This window comes from Apodemus sylvaticus, chromosome 15 (assembly GCF_947179515.1).
Source record: "Apodemus sylvaticus chromosome 15, mApoSyl1.1, whole genome shotgun sequence".
Classification (NCBI taxonomy): Eukaryota; Metazoa; Chordata; class Mammalia; order Rodentia; family Muridae; genus Apodemus; species Apodemus sylvaticus.
Genome location: NC_067486.1, coordinates 82,946,070 through 82,968,484, shown reverse-complemented (window position 1 = coordinate 82,968,484; position 22,415 = coordinate 82,946,070). Strand labels below are relative to the sequence as shown.

At 56.8% G+C, this 22,415-nt stretch overlaps 1 protein-coding gene across 4 annotated transcripts in view; it reads left to right on the top strand.

Moving 5' to 3' along the window:
• The window catches only part of Arvcf (ARVCF delta catenin family member), a 56,898-nt gene extending 35,013 nt beyond the window's left edge, over positions 1-21,885 (top strand). The window contains exons 1-18 of one of the 4 annotated variants that reach the window (XM_052158190.1): positions 3,590-3,674; positions 3,758-3,988; positions 11,505-11,663; positions 11,841-12,367; positions 13,203-13,702; positions 14,340-14,523; positions 15,031-15,148; positions 15,421-15,592; positions 17,144-17,215; positions 18,112-18,239; positions 18,464-18,614; positions 18,855-19,053; positions 19,158-19,269; positions 19,368-19,455; positions 19,668-19,721; positions 20,037-20,122; positions 20,648-20,767; positions 21,146-21,885. In XM_052158190.1, coding sequence (XP_052014150.1) covers positions 3,776-3,988; positions 11,505-11,663; positions 11,841-12,367; positions 13,203-13,702; positions 14,340-14,523; positions 15,031-15,148; positions 15,421-15,592; positions 17,144-17,215; positions 18,112-18,239; positions 18,464-18,614; positions 18,855-19,053; positions 19,158-19,269; positions 19,368-19,455; positions 19,668-19,721; positions 20,037-20,122; positions 20,648-20,755 — 2,871 coding nt within the window. In that variant the 5' untranslated portion in view covers positions 3,590-3,674; positions 3,758-3,775 and the 3' untranslated portion in view covers positions 20,756-20,767; positions 21,146-21,885. Of the gene's footprint in view, positions 1-3,589; positions 3,675-3,757; positions 3,989-7,366; positions 7,507-11,504; positions 11,664-11,840; positions 12,368-13,202; positions 13,703-14,339; positions 14,524-15,030; positions 15,149-15,420; positions 15,593-17,143; positions 17,216-18,111; positions 18,240-18,463; positions 18,615-18,854; positions 19,054-19,157; positions 19,270-19,367; positions 19,456-19,667; positions 19,722-20,036; positions 20,123-20,647; positions 20,768-21,145 lie in introns of those variants that run through there. The other 3 variants (XM_052158189.1, XM_052158192.1, XM_052158191.1) reach the window with 3 other exon arrangements.
• The last annotated feature ends 530 nt before the right edge of the window (positions 21,886-22,415 follow it).

Sequence of the window (22,415 nt, the reverse complement as noted above, 5' to 3'; positions counted from 1 at the left end):
TGTAGGGCATGCTGGGATTACAGGCACTGTGCCACCGTGTCTGGTTTTCACGTGGATTCTTGGGACCAGCATTTAGATCATGTGCAGCCAGTGTATTACCCGATGACCCATCTTCTTGTTGTCTTGAGACAGGGTTTCACTGTGCAGTGCTGACTGGCCTTGAACTATGGAGACTGGGCTGGCTTGCCTCAGATTTTGAGACCCCTCCTGCCTCTGCCTCTGAAGCACTGAGACTGCATGTGTGTGCCATCAAGCCTGGCAACTGCTGCTCTTTTGCAGTTGAGTTTTTCAAGTTCAGTCTCAGTCCTGACTTCCAGATCCCTCTTAGGTTCCTGGGTTTTGCTGGCATTTTTCTTATTCACACCGAGGGGAGCTTTTACTATTCTGTTTGATTGCACATTTATCAAGAACATGCAGCTGGTTGCTGGGGCCTGGATAGGATGTTGTATGGAGGGAGCAGTGGTCTAGGTCTTCCCAGGTAGATAGCGGCCAGCAGGAAAGGCCCATATCACACTCTCCTGACTGTCTCTGGGGTAACCCAGAGATCCAGCAGATGCATATTTGGTGCCCATCCCGACCCTAGATCTTCAGTTCTGTGCCCCAAGCTCTACCTGGGGTAAACATCTTTGAAGTCTCTATTGTCAATTTTTGAAAAAAATCTTGTTGGCTTTTAGTTTTCCATCACAACAAATATTTATTGTTTTTGTTTGGTAGGTTTTGGTTTTGGTTTTTTCCAAGACAGGGTCTCACTGTATAGGTCTGGCTGCCCTAGACCTCACTCTGTAGACCATGCTGGCCTTAAACTCACAGACATCTGTATGCCTCTGCCTCCCAGGTGTGTATGACTACTCTCACTGCTCTCAGCTTTACGATAATTGTTTTAATATAAAATACCATTTTGAGTTACTATCCAAAAAAAGCTGCCCTGAGCCGGGTGTGGTGGCACACACTGACAATCCCAGCAGTCAGAGGAGCAGGCATAGATCTCTGGGAGTTTGAGATCAGCCTGGTCTATGTAGTGAGTGAGTTCTAGGCTAACTAGAGGTATAAAGTGAGACTCTCAAAAATCCAAAAACAAACAGAAGAACCATTGTCCCTTGGTGTTCTGAGCCTGGGTCACCCACATCTCATGTGTGGGTCTCCTCTGATCAGCCTAGATGGGGACCCACACTTTGGAGTCAGTACCCCATCTAAGAGCAGACAGGGACACACAGTTTGGAAAAATGGCAGGGCCTCAGCACACACCTCTTTGCTCTCCCTTGGGAGTTGCCAAGACTCTACCTCCCCACAGTCTAGCTAGTGTTCGGGATGTTCCCTGGGAAACTCGACAGTCATTTTGCTGTGAGTTAGCAGACTTGGGCAATGGAAAGGCCAATGTGGGTTTGACCACTTTCTCATCGTAGCCTCAGAGCTCTGGGCCCCCAGCCAGCCCGACTAGAGTCAGCGGATAGCCTTCAGAGCGAGTCTTTTTGGCTCCCTGGGCTGTGGTATGTTTGAGGTGGCTTGCGTCTGGGAAGCTATCTCCAGGCAGCCCAGGCTTGGTTATGCCAGCTGGGGGTTTGTTGTGGTAAATATTTAATCTCAGTGGAGGGTTTCTAACTGGCCTTAGATCATTTAGTTCCAGGATAAAAGACACAAAACTGTTATATTTATAATAAGCCTTAACTAGCACCAGAGCTGGGCAGATAATCAACCCTCTATGGCTATTTTATCTGCTTCCTTGTAAATAACCCAAAGGTATAACTTGCCATGTTCCTCCTGAGCTGCTGTTACCCTGTCTGGCCAGCCCTCATGGCTAGGTCTCAGGATCCCTTACCTCATGGGGTCTTCCTCTCTCTCTCCTCTCTCCTGCCTCAGACCCCTAGTCTGGGAACTGAAACTCCTGTCTACCTGTCTTCTGGAGAACAAGGTTATCTAGCATCACTTGGCATACTTGAGGATCTCCTTGTCCCTGGGGGCAACCAGGCCTTGGGGGCCAGTATTCAGCATTATAATACATAGCAACATAGTTAACCTTAACAGGGGTTGGAGGGCACAGGGGTGAAGTCAGAGGTAAAGGCAGGAGTCTCCATCTTTACACAAGAGGGAAGGAAGCTAACTTGTCCACAAGATCAATAGCTGTCTGTCAAGTCACCCTGCCTGGTGGTTCTAAGCTCAGCTTAGGTGGACTGATGCTTCCAGCAAGATCGTCAGACTCCATGACCCACCTCAGCCTTCCCTAGGGTAAGCTGTACGCTTCCCCTCCAGGGTGGGATCCTCTTCAAGGCTCAGCCCTTACCCTCATCGAGCTTCTTGTCAGCACCTAGGCTGTGTGTGTGTGTGTGTGTGTGTGTGTCCCTAGTGGTGGCCACCACCTCTCCCAACAGAAGCTTGGCCAGCTTTACAGGTTTGGTTAACTAAGGACAGTTCCTCTGCCCACACCAATGTTCTGTGACCAAGGTCACATTGGCGGTTTTATCTGTGTGACAGGTGCAGAGGATGTGAACAGCTGTGGGGGCCAACACTCACTTCTTGCCTTCACTGGGCCTCATTCCCCCAGCTGTCTTGCTGAAGGGAATGTGTTTTTTACCTCTGGGTTACATGTGTTACCAGTGGGCTGCTTGCAGAACTGGTCTTCTGTGGGTATCACTCAGTACATGCATGATACTCCCATGCAAGGGCCTTCCTTCTCTAAGATCAGACACTGTATTGTGGCAAGGATGAGTGGTCCGGAAGTCTGCCTCAGGCTGCTGTGGAACTGGCTGGGAGCAGGTCTCAAGCAGCGCTGGCTTCAGGCCACATACTGAGTATGGCCTGTGTTTGTACCCCTCCACAGCCAAGAGCCTGCATCTGGGTTCTGCATACTTGGACCATTTTTGTTGTTCATGAAAAATAAACACACTGGTCAGCCAGAGAATGAGGGAGAATTCTGCCTTCTCACCGCAAACACCAAACACCCTCCCTCCAATCCCCTGGCTGCTAGTGTGTAGGCAAGCCTGAGCCTCCCTAAGGCTGGACCTCAGATGCTTGGGAACTCCCTCTAGATCAGGCCTGTCATGCCCAGGCCAGTTTTAAGTAAGGGAGTCTAATGTAGCTCCGCCAGAACCTCATCCAGGTTTTATTCAGCCTTGAGAAGCAGAAACAACCCCTGCTCTGAGTGGAGCGGCTGGGACTCCTGAGTCACAGTAGGCCAGGGGAGGCTGAGCTGGGCCGCGGTCAGTCTTTCTAGAAGCTCCAGGGCAGTGGTCCTCAGCCACCAGCCTTGGTGTCCTGTGCTTGAGGGGAACAGCCTTTCGTGCCCTGCCCGCTGGCTGCTTTGACTTGGCCATTCTGGCTTTGTGGCTGCTGCTGGACCCTCACCCTCTGTGGGTCTCTGTTGGACAGGATTCAGGTGGTCCCATGAGACTGAATCAGCTGGCAGAATCAGGGGCAACCAGAAGCCTTAAAGATAGAGTATTTATCACACACACACACACACACACACACTCCCCACGAGACTCTGAGAAAGCCATGGTCTGCGGCTCAGCTGCACTTGGCAGGAAGCAGAGAGACTGGGTCAGAGGCCCAGCTTCACAGGGAGGGAGTTGCCTGCTTCCGGCCAGCTTCAGATTAATGGCTTTTAATTTAGAATTTAATCAATGCAGCTTCCCTCCAGAGAGCTGGATGCTCTGGCCGGGAAGAGAGTCCTGTGATCTGTGAGTAGGGTGGCAGGGGCCAGGGATGGCCTCACCAGGTTGGTGCTCCACCCAACCCTGAGCTTGTTCTGTTTTGCCTGCAGGCTGCTGGCACCCTGGTCATGGAGGACTGCAACGTGCATTCGGCCGCCAGCATTCTGGCCTCGGTGAAGGAACAGGAGGCCCGTTTCGAGCGGCTAACACGGGCACTAGAGCAAGAACGGCGCCATGTTGCCCTGCAGCTGGAGCGTGCCCAGCAGCCTGGCATGAGCAGTGGTGGCATGGTGGGCAATGGGCAGCCCTTGCCAATGGCCTGGCAGCAGCTGGTTCTGCAGGTAATAGTCTGGGGGTGGGTAGGACAGCCAAGCAGGCAAACTGTTGAGGTCTTGGTGGATCCCAGCTAGCACCAAGCGGGGCCTGGGGGAGGGAAGGACAGTAGATCCCAAGGGGCAAAGCCCCACTTGTCTTTGCCAGGCACAGTGTGAAGAGAAGAACAGGACATGGCTGACCCTTAGAATCTCACTCCCTCCACTGAGTGAGCCCTCAGGGTCCAGTAGCTGGATTGGATCTGTTTGGAGGAAGTTCTTCAAGAGTTTTGTCCAACCAAGCAGGATCCCACCATCTGCCTACTTCTCCATGTCCTAGAAGCATCAGTTCTCCCTTGTCCCTTGCCCTCGGACTGCATGCGGGCCCCAGGCAGGAAGCTCTGTTCTGTAACCAGGCCCTGAGGGTGCTCCAGTGGGGGCATCTTGGCCAGTGCCTGCACCCCTGTGACTCGGGGAGGTCCCAGAGGAGGGAGTCCAGAGGCTGGGGTCTGCTGTAATTATCAAGGTTTCCTTTGTGTCTGAAATTCTCCCAGTTACCAACAGGAAGAGGAGGCTATTGCCCAGCACCCAGAGCAGACGCTTGCTGCTCCTGTCCTGAGCTCCTCGGGGATGCGGGGTCCCCGGTTTCCGCCACTCAGCTCCTGTATTCCTGACCGTGGTGGCAGTCCTTTCGTGCTGTGCTAGCATCTGCAGCCCCAGCCCTTCTCTGCCCTCCTCGATTTGCATCCCAGGGAGCTATGCCTGACTTATACTCAGAGACTGGAGGAACCCTGGCCTGTTTCCACCCGAGAGGGAGGGAGGGGCGGGGCCTGTGAGACTGGCTGCCTGTGTGCGGCTTGGGCAGGTTGGGACTGCCCCTAGCTGGCCTTGTCTGAGGGCTCACAGATAAGGGTTCCTATATCTGTTCACATCTACTTCCTAAGATGCAGTCAGAGCCAGAGATCTCCACATTTCCAGAAGACCCCAAGCCCAGTAGGGAGTCACATTTTCCTCCCCTCCTTCTCTTCAACACCACCTCTCTTCTCTTCCCTTGAGCCAAGGTCTTTTTTTGTTTGTTTGTTTTTTGTTTTTTGGATTTGGTTTTTTTGAGACAGGGTTTCTCTGTATAGCCCTGGCTGTCCTGGACTCACTCTGTAGACCAGGCTGGCCTCAAACTCAGAAATCCGCCTGCCTCTGCCTCCCAGAGTGCTGGGATTACAGGCATGCGCCACCACCACCCGGCTTCAAGGTCTTACTGTGTAGCCCAGACTGGCCTCAAACTCACAGGAGATCTGCGTGCTCTGCCTCCTAACTGCTGGAACTAAAAGCATGCCCTAGGACATCTGGCTGAAGAGCCCTTTTTTCAACTATGTGGTACTGAATATTTTCTGAAAGGCAGGATGGTGAATTAGGACTGAGGGGAGTTGGGCGGTGGTGGCACATGCCTTTAATCCCAGCACTTGGGAGGCAGAGGCAGGGGGATTTCTAAGTTCAAGGCCAGCTTGGTCTATAGAGTGAGTTCCAGCACTGCCAGGGCTACACAGAGAAACCCTGTCTCGGGGAGGGAAAAAAAAAGGACTGAGGGGAGTAGGCCTGGAAGAGTGGGCCACATCCATGAGGTGCTTGCTGAGTCAAAAATCCAGCCCCTAGGTCTTCCATGTAAGCCTGGAGGGTTGTAGCTCTAATAGCATGCGCCTAGCACACAGGAGGCCCTAGCATCTAAAACCAAACCCAACCCCCACAGTGATCTGCAGTGCTAACCTTCCCTCACCTTCTAAAGGAAGTAAAACATCTCAGCTGGGCCCCATGGGGCCAGTGGTGGTCACTGCCCCTGAGGCTGATCCTCAGGCCCTGAGACACTTAGTCAGTTCTCCAAGGACAGAACAGGCTCTGTTCTCCATCTCATTGACAAGCAGGACGGGAAGTCAGAGGCTGCCCTCAGGGGCAGTGCCCTGGCAGGAAGATGTTCCCATGTCTGGAGGGGTCCCATGTGAGGACCTCAGGCAGAGTCTTCTCCTCACCCACTACCCGACCCCACTCTTGGTTCGAGCCAGACTGCCAGGCTAATGGGACACGAGGAGGCTCAGGTCAGCCAGGCCATCGTCTCAGTGTTGGATCTTTGTATATGAATCTCAACGAGAGCTGTCCTGGAACCTACCTGTGAGGCACAGGTCAGCGTAGGTAGCTGAGAGCTTGGGGTGGTTGCAAGGCAGCTAGCTGAGGCCTGCAGCCTGGGAGCTCGGGTCAAAGGTTCACTGGGCTGCTCCCTAGGCCTGGCTGCTTGCCCTTCATCTTCTAACAGGATGGAGATACTCAGCTTGGGTGACAGGAGCACGCTACCTGGTCAGTCAGCTTAGCCAAGTGGCTGGGGCGCTAACAGTTGGAAAATCTGGTGTGCATTCTCTCAAAACTGTGTTGTTAACTGACCAGGGTAGCTATGAATGGAGGAAGAGGGAGGTCAGAAGTCAGAACATTCTGGTCTGAGTGGGGAAACTGAGGCCAGTGGGCACTTGCCATGCATGGGCATGCTTGAGCATACTGGCTGTGCAGCCTCTGCTGGTACCACATTGTGGGGCCTCAGGGCAGGTTTGACTTTTCAGGTTGGGGTGGGGATAAGCAGGCAGGAGGCCAGGAACCAAGCCTAAGCCCCCTCCTTGGAGGACCCCCTGAGCTTCCCTGGGCTGGGCTCAGTTCTGCTCTCTCAAATTCTACTTTCATATATATGATCAGGAGTCATTAGCGCTCTGTAGTGTGGCTGTAGTTTCTGCCTCACCCTCCCTGAGCTTGTTTTCCTCCAGCAGTCAAACTCCTCAGGTGTGGCTGTTGGAAGGCTTAGGGTGGGGCAAGATACATCTTGCTGCCTCAGATCCCCACAGCCCATCTCTCAGTTCCCAATAGACTCAAGGCATAGATGGCAGGGTGTGAAGCCAGTTCTGTTTCCAGGACTTCTGACAAGAGCCCCATTCCAGAGACTTTCTAGCCCAGGACATCTCCAGACTGTACTGACTTGTATCTTGATGGGGGACTCAAGAATAGCAGTAAAGTCCCCACTGAGCTCTGCAGTGACCTTTACCCATGTGGACTGAGGGCCTTGCAGTTTGACCATACCAGAACTATGTCTTAAGAGCAAAGTGACTCACTTGGGTCAGTTCTACTCTGTGGGACCGCAGTTTGTACAACTGTAGAGGTGGATAGATTGAGACCTGAGGAGGAACGATTGCCCAAGTCTCTTGGTGAGTGTGGGTTGGGGATGGGATTGCCAACCCTAGGGCAGGATGCCAGGAGCCAGGAGCCAGGACCTGGGGCTGGCAGCCCGTCAGGCCTAGCTCCAGAGTCCCGCCCCGGCCTGGGGGGCGGGGCCTTGCCCGCCCCGCCTAGGCGCGCCCCTCCCGATTGGCTGCTGGTCTTGGCCGCTGCCAGGTCCGCCTGCACGGGAGGGAATCAGTAGAGCCCGAGCGGCCGAAGCGCCCGCCGAGTGCGGTCCAGCTGCCGCCCCCGCCGGCTTGCAGCTTCCCAGCCTCGGGCCGATGCCGGCCGAACTCAGACAGGTTGGAAAGAACTCGGTCCCGCGGGGGTCGGGGGCGGTGTCCTGAGGCCCTGGCCTACCCGGGAAGACCCGCTTTGTTTCGGCGAGCAGCCAGCCCTCTGCAGCCATTGTCTGCTCTGGAGCCGGCTGCACTGACCCCCAGGGCAGGAGCAGCGGCGGTGGTGGCGGGAGTGAGCCAGCTGCCCTGTGCGGAGGGGGCGTGTGCGAACACCATGCGCCTCGGAACCTTAGGGGTTGGAGCCCCGCGTGGGGCTGCAAGCCGGGCGACCCTACACTCGAATCGAGGGTGACCCGGGAAGGGTGCACCCTTCTGCCTTTGGGACAGGTGGCGGGGGAGGGGGAAAGGAGGGGTTCAGGGCCTTGTTAGTGGCCCCTCCCCAAACAGAGCCAGGCCTGCCTGATGAAGGGAACTGGCCTAGGCCTCTTGCTCCCTGGGGGCTCTCTCAGCTCCCCTCCATTCCCCTTCCGCTCGCTTCCGACTACACTCTAGGGACCAGTGGAGCAGCTTCTGGAGATTTAATGGAAACCCTTTCTGCCGCGGCATTGCACGTGAGGGGAGGGCGAGGGAGGAGCAGAGCCCGGTACTGCCCACGTGTGGTGGCGGGAGGGGCTGCCCGGCATCCAGACTGTATGCGGGCCAGTACTGGTGAGAGGCAGGTGTATCACATGTACTGTGTTCAGAGAGTGGGGTCTCATTAGCAGAGAAGCCGAAGCTCTGTATGGAGTGGGGACTGCCTGAAAGACACCCGGTGGTTGGAGGGAGGTCTGCCACACACCTCGTGTGGCCCATCTGCCCTGTCAGACGTGGGCTTGTGGTCAGTGTAACTGGGGTTCAGGCTTAAGGGAAACTGGGAGTGGTGACACTTGGTCCCCTCCCCAGTTTGTTCAGCCTACCAAATGACCCTTGGCCTTTTAGCCTCTGTCTGGGGCCACACCCTGGCAGGCCTACTGCTCTGGTGGGCTGTGGAAGGGTTGTGCAGACAGGGCATAAAGGAGGTGTGGTGTGACCAAGGGCCTGCCTGGTAGGAGATGTCAGCCTAACTTGTGCTATGCTCTGCTTACGAGGACCATGCTGGAGTTCAGAACTCCATCCATCCGGTAGTAGCCATGTTGTGCCCTCTGGGGACCTGTTCCTGGAAGTGTAGGCCCCAGGTCTGCATCTGACTTCACTGTGGTTGGTGTGTGCCAGCAGGAGCTGCACAGGGTGGGGCACGAAGACCCATGGTCTGTGCTGCGTGATATAGACTGTATAGGAGCTGTCTCCCCTCTCCATGGTCCTGGCGTTGGACACATGGGTGGGATGGGCGTCTGGATCCTTCCCTCGCAGCATGAGGAGGCTGAGTCCCACAGGTTTGTGCTCAGCACTGTGCTTCTGGGGCCCCTCGGGGTGGGTCCTAGCAAACCCCAGGCCTTCGCAGCAGCCTGTCTCCTGTCTAGCCTAGTAATGCCAAAGTGTAGAGGACAGAAATGGCCTCTTTTAGAGGAGAAAGGACGAGGCTGGAGCCAGGGGGGGGGGGTGACAGGACATGGTTGGCACACAGAGTTGCGCAGGGCTGTGAGCACGTAGTCAAAGGTGCCCATGTCTGGCACAGAGTGGAACAGCCCAGAATCAGTTCTAGGCTGGGCTGCAGTACGGAGAACAGATAGGCTGGTAGGTGGGTTGTGAAACATGGAGACACTCCACCAGCCCTCACTGTGGAATATCGATTGCTGGTTTAGCCACCATTTTACAGACCCACCACAAAGAAATTCCACAAGCTGGGGACCAGGATGGCCTTGTGCCTCTTACTACCAAAGGCCTCAGTTTTCCCATCTATACAAGCGCTGAGAACCCGATAGTGGCTAGGTGACTGGGTGTCGGTGGCTGCTTCCCTGTGAGGGCTAGTGCCAGCAAACATCCAAACAGGCGGGAGACAGATAGGGCGTGTCTGAGAACGGGGGGGGGGGGGGGGCATGATGCACTGGGTACTATCAGAGCTCACAAGCATGTGCACACGCCCCTGTTTGATAGGTTAGCCATCTGTCTTTGAGTCTACGTCCCTCCCTGTGTATGCTCAGGCGTGTGTAGCTGGCCCGACTTTCCCAGGAACATGGCTGACTTACACTCCTGCCTGCCTGGGTGAGGTCATTGACTGCTTTTAGCTTCCTGAGGTCATCTGCTAGCGGAGACGCTTGGAAGCTCAGGATCTCTCAGCCCATACATTAGTGGGTGACTACTGTAAGTGGCCATCCTTTGCTGGAGACCCTGGGTCTTCGGACCACTGCATGGTTGTGTGTCACATGTTCAGCACAGCCTATGATTTACGGCGTCCTAGGTTCTTCTTTGCATTACCACCTATGTAGGGGGAGGGCGGGGTCCTTCTCTGAAAAGTTTAATGTATGTAGATGCATGCAAGTCTACAAAGGGGCCCTGTCCTCTGGCAGAATGTCCTAAGCAACTTGTCCCCTCTGCCTTGCTCCTCCTCCTAGCTAGGAATGCCACTCCTAGTTCCCCTCCCCACCCTACCCCCACCTCGGAGCCCTGTGGAGCTTCAGAGAGCCCAGCAGTGAGAGCTCTGGCCCAGCTTGACACTCGCGCCCCAGCACAGTCAGTGTCCGTGGAGAAGTGCCCAGGTCACCCAGTCTGGCATCTTTCCAGTTGTCCCCACATTGGGCCTCATCTGTCTCTTTCCCAGGGAACAGGTCTTCTTTCCCTGGAGAGACTGCCAAAGCCCTGCCCAGAGAGGTACAGCAGAGCTCACCATTTCCTTGAGGCATATTCCTGAAATCCTCTGCTAGAACCTGTGTGATTCCGGCGAACCTCTTCTCCACCCAGGCCTCAGCTCTCTCGCTTATGTCACCTCTTAGGTCTCTAAAGGCCCGGAGAGAGGGAGCCCAGGAGATGTCCTAGATACTGTGCTGGTGACATACTTGTATTCACGCACTCACTGTATCAGGCTAGGTGCTCCCTCCGTACAGGAGCTAGCCTAAGGCGGCTTACTGCCCCTGTGGAAGGCCTGCAGGAAGGCTGTCATGAGGACAGCTCTGCTCCCTGCTTAGCACAGTGCCTAGGCCAGGGAAGGGCACTATGGCTCTGTAGCTGGGGAGATGTAGTATGAGCCACTAGGCCTTCCTGGGCCTTGGGTGGAGAGACAGCCTACTGCTGATCTAGCCATGGTTACAAAGGAATGTGTCCCCTCTAACCCGCCCACTGTCGCTTGAGTTCCAACCCCTGTTCAGGCCAGATGCCAACCCTGAGATGTTGGCAGGATAGGGCCCTGGCCTGGAGATGGGCTCTCACATCCATGTGCCACTCTGCACAGCAGGGACCCGCCTGTCTTTTTGGCTTCCACACTGGCTAGTCTGACTACTACACACACGTGGGCCTCGGTCCCTAACTATCATGCCTATAACTCCCCCACTCCAGGATGCCTCTCTGTGGGGTTGTCGTGAGGAGGCTGTAAGGAGGCATCTATATATCTGATGTCTGATATGATGCATGGTCTCTATGTCCCAAGAGCCTCTGGACCAGAAGAAGCAAGGATATCTTAGCACTGTGGGTGCCTATTGACTCTAGGAGGAGGGTGTCTCAGACCTGTGAGACAGAACTCCTGGCTGTCTTGGCAGAGGATTGTGTAAACTATGCAGAACTGACTCTGGGACTTGGCCATTGTGTCCGTGGAGTAGGGTGGGGAGGAAGGTCAATGTGAGGAGGCAGGTGGTGTCAGTGGAGCATCCTGCAGGGCCTTCTTGGTCCCCTGTCGTGCCTAGAAAAGCCTGTGGCAGAGCCATGAAGCTCAGGGAAGCCACCTGGGACCCAGGGGAATTGAGGCCATCCGGGCTTAGGGCACTGCCTCTGCCTCTAGACAGTCTGCCAGGTGCCTTTGGGTCCAGACTGACTCGCCTTGCCTTGCACCACAGCCCCAGTTTGAGGAACTGATAGCCCCTGGTTAGCAGGCACACAAGGCAAAGTGAGTTATATGTGGATATTGACCTCTGACACCTCTCTTCTCCCTGTAGGAGCAGAGCCCGGGTAGCCAGGCATCGCTGGCCACGATGCCAGAGGCACCCGAGGTGCTGGAGGAGACAGTGACGGTGGAGGAAGACCCCGGCACCCCCACCTCTCATGTATCCATCGTCACATCAGAAGATGGCACAACCCGGCGGACGGAGACTAAGGTATGGCTGGACCCAGGCAAGAAGAGAGCAGCTTGGGCAAGCATAGCTGTCCCTTTGTGAACAGCTGTGCGAGCTGGCCCCCAAGAACCACGTGTCTGAATGGGGAATCGAGGCCACACTGGCACCGTCTTGGGGTCTAGAGCCACCAAACCCACTTGCTACTTTCTTGTCCATCAGGTCACTAAGACAGTCAAGACTGTGACCACCAGGACGGTGCGCCAGGTGCCTCTGGGCCCCGACGGACTCCCCTTGCTGGATGGCGGCCCTCCGCTCAGCTCTTTTGCTGATGGGCCCCTGGACCGGCATTACCTACTGCGTGGGGGCGGCCCGGCGGCCACACTCTCCCGAGCCTACCTCAGCAGTGGAGGTGGCTTTCCCGATGGCCCCGAGCCCCGTGATATTCCAAGTTACGGCAGCTTGTCCCGAGGGCTTGGGGTACGGCCACCGCGTACTGGCCTCCTGGGCCCAGGACCTAGTGATGGCTGCTTCACACTGCCTGGCCGCCGAGAAGCCTTCCCCATGGGCTCTGAATCTGGACCACCAAGTGGCCGCTCTCTGCCTGAGCACTTCCAAGCTGAACCGTATGGCCTGGAGGATGATACACGGAGCCTGGCTGCAGATGACGAGGGCGGCCCCGACCTGGAGCCTGACTATAGCACAGCAGCGCGGAGAAGGCCTGAGTATGGGCGTGGTCCTCGGGCCAGGTGAGCACCTGGTGCTTGTGGCCACCTCTTCTGGGAATTCTCCCTTCCGCTCCCCGGTTATAGAGCCTTCCACAGTCTTCAGGCTGTATTTCAGTTTGAATTGCCTCCATTTCTTCTCAAGGATAGCAAGAAGACGGGTCTGGGGTGATGGGCATGTGCCTGGTGACACAGGTTCTAATAATTCTAATGGCTCTGTTCTAATAACCAGCCAGCCGACCATGAAGCCCTGGGCATCAGATGGTTTCAGTGTGACTCTGAAGTTTCTGTGCCCTGGTCTCCCCTATACACACTAGCTCAACCCCAGAGGCCCTGGTCCTGCCCCTTACGCTGTTCCTGTTTATATCTGTGCCATCAAAACATGACTGCAGCCCAAGTCTAGAGTCTGTTATGTGACTGGGCAAATTATGTGATTCCTAGCCTTAGTCCCTTTCCTGGGACATGGGTGTGAGAGTTCATAAGGTCACTGACAGCTAAGACATGTCCTCGTCTAATTGGAGTGGCCATGCATTGGGACAGTATTCTACCTCTGTGCAGTCCAGTCAGCTGGTGTTATAGAAAGGCTGTGGGAGTTCTGCCCTGTCCCTGACAGATGCCACACTGACATTAAGTCGTGATTAAGTAACACTGTTAAAGAGCAAACTTCCTGACATAGGCTGTAATGACCTTGCAGTGGCACTGGCTGGGCTGGGCTGGACCTCTTGGTGTCCACATTGTTTGGGGCTGATGCAGGATGCTGTCAGTCCCTTTGGCAGGGAATTCCTAGACCCCTGGACAAGGGGGTGAACAGGGCTGGCAGCTACTGTGAAGGTGTTGGCAGGACTGTTCATTCACACAGGGCCTTTGAAGACACAGCAGATGATGCTGGTGAGCTGGTAGAAGAGCGGCCCCCATTCCCGGCAGCAACAGCCCCTCTGGCCCAGCCCGAGAGGGGCAGCCTGGGCAGCTTGGACCGAGTAGTGCGGCGCTCACCATCAGTGGATAGCACCCGCAAGGAGCCACGCTGGCGCGACCCCGAGCTTCCAGAGGTGCTGGCCATGCTGCGGCACCCTGTGGACCCCGTGAAAGCCAACGCCGCAGCCTACCTGCAGCACCTCTGCTTTGAGAACGAGGGTGTCAAGCGGCGCGTGCGGCAGCTGCGTGGGCTCCCTCTGCTTGTGGCATTACTAGATCACCCTCGGGCTGAGGTGCGGCGCCGGGCCTGTGGGGCACTGCGCAACCTCTCCTATGGCCGCGATGCTGACAACAAGGCTGCCATCCGGGACTGCGGGGGCGTGCCAGCCCTGGTGCGCCTGCTGCGGGCTGCCCGTGACAATGAGGTCCGTGAGCTGGTCACTGGTGAGTGGGCCTTGGCCATGGCTGACATGAGCATGGCTCAGCCCGAAATTGGGAAAACAGGAGTATGGCAGGCCCGTGTGATGGGATGGGGCCCCAACTCTCTCAACCATGGGGTTGCTGGCACCAGACCCTCCCTGGTCCCTAACCTGTGTGAGTGCAGGAGTAGAGCTTGTGTCTTGGAGAGCTTGGGAGTCACAGGACCGTGTTCATGGTCCTGTGGTCTCAGGAGCATGCTCCAGTCCACCTGCGCGTGCGTAGCAGGGACTGGATAGGATAACTATCACTGGTTATGCCTCTCCCGTAGCTTTTCCTTGTTAGCTGAAAGCTCCTACTAAGTGCTGCCTATACAGCTTGCTGCATGGGGCCCAGAACCTCTTACAGCTTTCAGTGTTCCTTATGTAAACTGAGTGTCACTCAGTGGAAGTGCTTGCCTAACATGTGCAAAGACCCTGGGTGCCATCTTTGGGACAACTTCCCACCCCATCCCCACCCCCACCAAAACAATAACAACTGTGCTAGCTTCTGGTGCAGGCTGGAGGACAGGAGGAGAAGCAGGGCAGAGAATAAGTGTCATCCCTGGGGAGGAGGCCAGGCAGTGGGGGCGTGGTCAACAGTATTGACTAGAGGCACATTCCAGGCACACTCTGGAACCTGTCGTCCTACGAGCCCCTGAAGATGGTCATCATTGACCACGGCCTACAGACTCTGACCCACGAGGTCATCGTGCCCCATTCCGGCTGGGAGCGAGAACCTAATGAAGACTCGAAGCCCCGGGATGCTGAGTGGACAACAGTCTTCAAGAACACATCAGGCTGCCTGAGGTGTGGGCAGGGGTGGGGCGAAGGCTGGATCTGCAGGGTGGCAGGAGCTGCCACATTCATATTCCAGCTTGTCCAAAGTTTAGGATTTCCGAACCACATCCTAAGTCTCTGGGGTTTCCAGTGGAGCTCTCTGCTCACACCCACAGGTAGAATCCTGCATCCCCGAGGGCCTGCCAGTTCATCAGTTTTGTGCCACTGTGACCATAAAGGACCTGGGAACTGCTATTGGGAGGAAGGGACAGAATTACCTACATATCATAGATCTGGCCTCTTGGGGCCCTTCTCTGTCCTGCTGCAGTTCAGCTGGGAGCAGGGGGACTTGCTTCCTCCCCGACAGATACAAGGCTCAAGCCCCACTGCCTGGGACAGGCCTCCCTCCCTGTTCACCGTCACTGTGATCCAGCAGGGCCTACTGTGCAGATAAAAGCCCCTGTGGCTAGTGGGCTGGGAACTTGTGGAACAAAAATAGGGGGGGCATCACTGGTGGTCCTGCTCCCTCCCACCCAGGAACGTGAGCTCAGATGGTGCAGAGGCCCGGCGGCGACTCCGGGAGTGCGAAGGGCTAGTGGACGCTCTCCTACATGCCCTGCAGTCAGCTGTGGGCAGGAAGGACACAGACAATAAGGTGTGTGGGGCAGATGGGGACCAGCCTGCCCTTCAGATTCTCAGAGCCCAAGGGTCACAGGAACAGAGGTCAAGGGAGTGCCCCAGAATGGCACAGATGAGGACAGGTTGTCATTATCCAGAACAAGGCCCAGGGTCGCCCCTGGCAGTTGTCCCCACCTTCAGCTGACAGTGCCATTGGTGTTAACTCGCCACGGCTTCACACACGGGTCTGGGAAGCTCAGGAGCCCCCTTGTCCAGTGTTCTACTCAACCCAGCCGCCTCTCCCCACAGTCAGTAGAGAACTGCGTGTGCATCATGCGGAACCTTTCCTACCATGTGCACAAAGAAGTCCCAGGGGCTGACAGGTACCAGGAGGCCGAGCCTGGGATCCCGGGCAGTGCTGCAGTCTCCCAGCGACGGAGGAAAGATGACGCCAGCTGCTTTGGTGGCAAGAAAACGAAAGGTGGGTGGGTGAGGCTGAGATGTGTCTCTTTCCCACCACATCCAGGGCTTGGGGCTCTCCATGTCCATGGCAGTGGTCCCGGACTCCTGAAGACATCTTGTCAGTCCCCATGGCGCGCAGCAAGTGGGGGAGGTGCAGACTCAAGGCCTAGTCTTGCCCTTTCCTGTGGGCGACTCTCCTCTGGGAAAGGGTCTGAGGGCCCACAAGTGACACTACCTGGCTATTCACATAGCAGCCTGCAAAGCGCAGCCCTTTCTTTCACCTGGCACTTGCAGGGTACCCTCGGCACATGCAGGGTACCCTCGGCACTTGCAGGGTACCCTCGGCACTTGCAGGGTACCCTCGGCACATGCAGGGTACCCTCGGCACTTGCAGGGTACCCTCGGCACTTGCAGGGTACCCTCGGCACATGCAGGGTACCCTCGGCACTTGCAGGGTACCCTCGGCACATGCAGGGTACCCTCGGCACATGCAGGGTACCCTCGGCACTTGCAGGGTACCCTCGGCACATGCAGGGTACCCTCGGCACATGCAGGGTACAGGTTCAGGTATCTGCATCGCCCAGCCGGAGCAGTGGGCTGGGTGCTCTGCATTCACCTGTCCTGACCTTAGGTCTTCCCTGTGCCTTACGGTACTGAGTCCTTCCACGGAAGGAGCTCCGGAGTGAGGTTGCACAGTCGGCTTGCGTGGCCTGCTGGGTGGGAGGATGAGTCATGGGAGGGTTCTGCTGCTCAGGCTCCTCTCCTCTCTCCCGTGCTTCCTCCGCCGCCCAGAGGAGTGGTTCCATCAAGGTGAGTCCCTGTCTGTTCTGCTCTCCAGGTCTGGCAAGTGCAGTGGACAACAGAGTAACTGCTACCTGGGCTCAGGCAGTTATTTCCATGACAACTACAGGGCAGCTGGGATGCCTTCCAGCCTTCAGGCCCTGCCCCACCCCCAGTCCCCTGGAAGGGCAGCCATCTCCATGACAACTGCATAGACAGAGGGGACAGAGGCTGGAATGTAGCCCTGGGCTGGTGGGGAGGCCCAGGGGCTGCTGCTTACAAAGTCAGAACAGGTCACCAAGCCAGCACTGGGACAGAGCAAACAGTGGGCAGGGCCTAGGCGTGGCCAGCACCCAGGGACTGGCTGCCCTGGGATGAGATGGGTGATGTGTAGCACCTACATACGGGTAAGCAGGGCAGGAGCACCAGGCTGGCTGCAGTGGCTGGCTGCCATGGGCTGGCCCACAGCCCATCCCAGACTAGGGGATGTTTTCCTCGGGGATGGGACTTTTAGGCCAGCCTTGTGGCACTGTGGTGTGTCCTGCTGCATCACTGTCCCTGCTGAGAGGGAGGCGAGGTCCTCAGGACATGGCTAGGCTGTTCCTATACTCCACTGACACCACTGTGCAGGTGCAGGGCTAGCCTGACTCCTGAGGACAGTACATCTCTGCCAGGGAGCCTCAGGGTCCCCTTTGGGCCCTGAGCAGGAGAGGGCTGTACCTGACTCTTGGCACACACTCGTCCGTCATGGACTCTCCCTCCTCTCAATAGTACCATCCTTCTGTTCCAGGGAAGAAGGATGCAGAGATGGACCGGAACTTTGACACACTGGACCTGCCCAAACTAACTGAGGCTGCAAAAGGTGAATGGATAGAGAGGCAGAACTGGGGAGCCTGGCCCAGTGCTAGCCAAGGGTCAGATCTTAGTGCCATTGAGGAAGGCCTGGGGTTGAGGGTCAAGTATTCAAACAGGCGGTCCATCAGAGTGGGGTGTCCTCGAGAATGGCCCAGGCTTGGCAGCTCCTGAGGGTTTAGTCAGTGTGGACAGGTTGTTTCACATGGGCATGACCCACGGGCCAGGGTGTGCGAATGGACATCTGCAGTCCAGGGTGGGTCACCCCTGCTGTCTGTTATGTCTGCTGGATTTCCAGTATCCACTGACATCAGGCAATGCACTGTGGACTAGCCTCAGTGAGACACTGCCCTGGTGCGGCCCAGCCAAGCCGGGGATATCAGAAGAACCCAGATACCCCTAACTGGGGCAGGCTTGAAGGCACCTTAGCTCTTACCCATGAGGCCTTCTGCTGGGCACGATCCTTGCTGCCAGGCTGGGCCTCAGTCACAGGGGAGCCTAGAACAGCTGCCTGTTGGTAGAGGTGGACATCAGCTATACACAGTCTTGTCACTTACTGGTGAGGGTGGTTCCTATGGTCAGATCGGGTAGGTGGACCATGTTTTTAGGGGTGCTGCCACCCAGGGAAGGTGGGTTCTGTTGCTGAAGTAATCTAGTGTCCATCTCATGCTGCCTTCCTCCTGGATGTGTGTCCAGGTGATCCAGGGTTAAGGGACATCCTCATCTTCCTGCTGTGCCCCGTGGCTCACCACCAGCGTGCCCATCTGAATGGGGACATTAACTGATGAGACATGACTTTAGCATCTGTCTCAGGCAGCTCTCCCTAGCTCCGGAACAATGAATAAGAAGGGGCTGTGGGTGGGGGAGGAGCCTCGCCATGACTCGGCTGCCACTGCCTGTATCTAGGCTTCGAGCTGCTGTACCAGCCGGAGGTGGTACGTCTCTACCTCTCACTCCTTACGGAGAGCCGGAACTTCAACACCCTGGAGGCTGCGGCCGGTGCCCTGCAAAACCTCAGTGCTGGCAACTGGACGGTGAGGAGTCAGGTTGGCAGGGAGGGCCAGACCTGGACAGAGGGAGTCCCGGCCAGCCCAGTGGTTCTGCCTTCATCCCTCGGCCCCCTCTGGGCCAGTGGGAGAGGAGCACACAGCATGTGCTAAGGGTCAGGAGGTGTGGAGCACTGCTGCGGCCGGCCAGCGTGGCTGGTGCTGCGCAGGGCAGCCTCCCTCCGAGCAGTCTCCTCCTGCTACCCTCACAGTGGGCCACATACATCCGTGCCACGGTACGCAAGGAACGTGGGCTGCCGGTGCTGGTGGAACTGCTACAGTCTGAGACTGACAAGGTGGTACGCGCCGTGGCCATCGCTCTGCGCAACCTCTCACTAGACCAGCGGAACAAAGACCTCATCGGTGAGGATGCTGCTGCCTTGGCCAGGGCTTGTGAGGTGGGGCGGGTGCTGGGAGCAGGTTGTGGAGGTCAGGAGGCCAGATTCCCCCAGGTGGAGGGCTGGGCCTATGCTGTGCTTTAGGAGCTTAGGTCTTCTTTCCCAGTCCCCAGGGCTCAGCCTGCTACAAAGGTCGTGTCTGAATGCCAGTCCTTCCTACAGGGTAGGGCAGAGACGTGTCCTCACATCTGACCCTGCCTCTTAGGGAGCTATGCCATGGCAGAGCTGGTTCGGAATGTTCGCAACGCACAGGCTCCCGCTCACCCTAGTGCCCACCTGGAGGAGGATACGGTGGTCGCCGTGCTCAACACCATCCACGAGATTGTGTCCGACAGCCTGGACAATGCTCGCTCGCTCCTGCAGGCCCGTGGTGTGCCTGCACTGGTGGCACTTGTGGCCTCCAGGTGGGTGAGGGGCAGGGCCTGCAGAGGGCTGGGCGGGTTTGGGGATGGAGGGAGACTGGGGTACGGTAGGCCACTGACCCCAGCCCTGGCTGCTGCTGCTGCAGCCAGTCAGTGCGGGAGGCCAAGACAGCATCGCACGTGCTGCAGACTGTGTGGAGCTACAAGGAGCTGCGCGGAGCCCTGCAGAGGGACGGCTGGACCAAGGCCCGCTTCCAGGTGCAGCTGCCCGCCCTCTCTCTCACTTTGCCACTGTGATCCCAAGCAGGAATTTCTTGGGCCTTACTTCTTCTTCCTTGTGTTTTGTGACTCCTTAGTCTGCTAGCACTGCCAAAGGACCCAAAGGGACACCAAGTTCTGGGGGCTTTGATGACAGCACACTGCCTCTGGTAGACAAGAACCTTGGTGAGCACAAGCAGGGGAGAGGGACATGAGACTTACCCTGAGGCTTAAGAGTAGCTCACACTTGCTAATGCACAAGGCAGGTGGGTTAAGGAGACAGGATGGACTCTTGACTGGACACTGAGCACTGTCCTGCGGCGAGCTTGTCTGCCCTGCCCTGCCCTGCCCTCCCCATGCCTGCACACTGCTCACAGATACCTGCTCATGCCTTGCAGATGGGGAGAAGTCAACCACCCGGGATGTGATCCCTATGGATACCCTTGGTCCAGGTGAGTGCAGCTGAATAGGCGGGAGCTTGGGGAAGAGGACTGGGGAGGACCACCTGGCTCAGGGAAGAGGACTAGGGAGGACCACCTGGCTCATGGTGTAATCCTGGGTGATGCTGAAAAGACCTTGCTATGATAAAATGTCAATTGAAGAAAAGACAGGTGGTTGGTTTGGAGGCCTCAGGACTGGGTGGAGCTGGCACTTGAGCCAGAAGTCCCTGTCCCAGGGCTTCCTGTATCTGGGCTGAAGGAATGTCACCTATCCCATGGTGACTTCCCCAGAACTCCACTTATTCCATGCTCTGTTCCACCCTACAGATGGTTACGCCACAGTTGACCGGAGGGAGAGGAGGACCCTGGGCAGTGACTCTGTAGGGGACACCTCGGAGAAGGAGCTGCTGAGGGTGAGTCACAGAAAACACCCGGGAGGCTTGCCAAGAGAACAGCCAGATAGTGCCGAGCCTGATGAGGGTTCGGGGACTCGGATGGAGTGGTGCCCACTTGCAGGGCCCAGGGAGTAGGCCATCAGGACTCAGACTTCAGTGCTGAGGGGTCAGGTGTACGCACCTGCCGCAAAGAAGAGGACAGGGGCAGCTGTGCCTGGCCACAGGCTGCATAGACCCAGAGAGTCCGAGCAAATGGATTTGTACCCTTCTCTTACATGTGTACAGGCAAGGTGTCCACTGTGGTCACCTGGAAAAGGCAGCATCTACCACCTGTGTGCCAGTCCCCTGGCTCTGGGTATACCCGTGTATGAGCCGTAGCCAGTCCCAAAGCATGGCCCCTTGGATGGCCTTGCTGGGCCCTCCATGCACCCTTCCTTGTACACATCAACCAGCCTGAGCCAGCCTAGCCTACCCTTAGTTGCAGTTAACCTGCTTTTTTTTCCTGCTTCTAACTCTTGTCTGCCCACCCACCATGCACTGCAGCCCGACACTGGCAGGAAGGCCCCTCCGCCTGGGCCCAGCAGGCCCTCAGTCAGGCTGGTGGACGCCGTGGGGGACGCTAAGCCTCAGCCTGTTGACTCCTGGGTGTAGCTTGCATGCCTGGTACGTTCCTTCCTCTGGTTTGCCTATCCTTGTACTAGGGGCCCTTGTTCATCTCTGCTTGCTGCACTGAGCGCCGTGTGATCTCTGGCAGGACTTGACAACAGCCTGTTCTGGTCCCTGGGGAAACAGGCCCCCTATTTCCTCAAATACCCCCAGCACAGGGCCCAGTAAGGGCCAGCAAGACAGGGCTGGTTCTGGTGTCAAGGGCCTTGGTTTGGTACGGCCCATCCTTCAGTCCACTGCTACTGCCATGTATGCCCTGTGTGCCTGTGTGCCCTGTATTCCCTGTATGGAGATCCCAAGTCATCTTCTACATTTTGCTGGCTCTTACCTCTCTGGGCTCCCAACTAAAGCATCTGTCTTTGTCTCCCTTTGCAGGGCTCTGGCCCAGCTGTTTGTTCTTAGGGATCGCATCGAGGTGGCCGGAAGAGGGCCAGAGGGCCGTCTTGAGCACACCCAGTCTCGGAGCCAGGAGCCCCACCCAGTGTGGCGGGTTGGCCAAGCCTCTTGTCCTACCTTACCCTACCTACCCTCTTCTCTACTCTCCTGATCTAACTCTCCAGGTCCGAGTTAGCTGTTTACTGACATGGTGCTGTGTGGTAGGAAAGGAGGTTGGGGGAGGTCCCCATGCACAGCCACAGAGCAGATACAAGCCTGGAGTGGAGGGCCTGGGGCAGGCAGTGGGACAGGGGGGCCTTGGAAAAAAACTTGGGCTCCCAAGGATGGCTGGAGGATTACCCTGCATGCAGGCTAACCACAGAGAGGGCTGCTCCAAGAGTCCGGACAGGGAAGTTTAGGAGGCAGCCAGATTGGGGGTGGGGGCAAGCCGTGCTTGTCCCCCGCACCCCGTCCTTGGATTCCTGGGACACCTTCCCTCTGCAGCATACTCCTGCTGCTGCCTGTGGCTGGGGCCACCCTGGCTGTTGCCTCTGCCTAGAACCTCAAGTAACCTCGGGGCCTGACTGCCGGCAGCAGTGGGGGAACTGCTGTTCAGTGCCTGCTGTTTGTGACTTAAAAAGGAAGAAAACTGACAAAATGCATTAAAAATGAAACCAAAATAAGACTGTATCAACAAACACTGACATTTTTGTAAGAAAATTTAAAGATTAAAAAAGCAGACAAAGAACTGCCTGCCTTCTGCCTCAGCTCACCAGGAGAGGGCGCACCCCTGTGTCAGCTGGGCCACCACTGCCCCCTGGTGATGATACAGGTCTCTCAAGTCCCCATGCAGTGACGGGGTGGGGTGGGGTGCTGGGCTCTGTCCCTGACCGCAGGCACTTCCTGCCTATCCTGGTTCTTGTTAGCACTCTCACCCAGGGGTGTGCTGGCTGACTGATAGGTAGAGGCACAAGTGGGATCAGACAAGATGGGGCTGAGCTTTGTGTCTAGTCTAGGAAATGGGCCCCTAATGAGGCCTTGAGGGGCCTCTTAAGGAGCTGGGGGCTAGGGCAACTCTTAAGCTTGGGGTGACACTTCCTCAGTATCTGGGTGCCTGGCAGACATGCCTCCTCAGTGGTGTGAATCCACTTCCTCTTCTGTAAGTTAGGAAGTAGGACTGGAGAGACCGTTTCTCCCAGAGTGTGACCTATGGGTAGACAGCATCGGGGACATCATGGCCCCACAGCTACTTGGCCCCATTCCTGCTTAT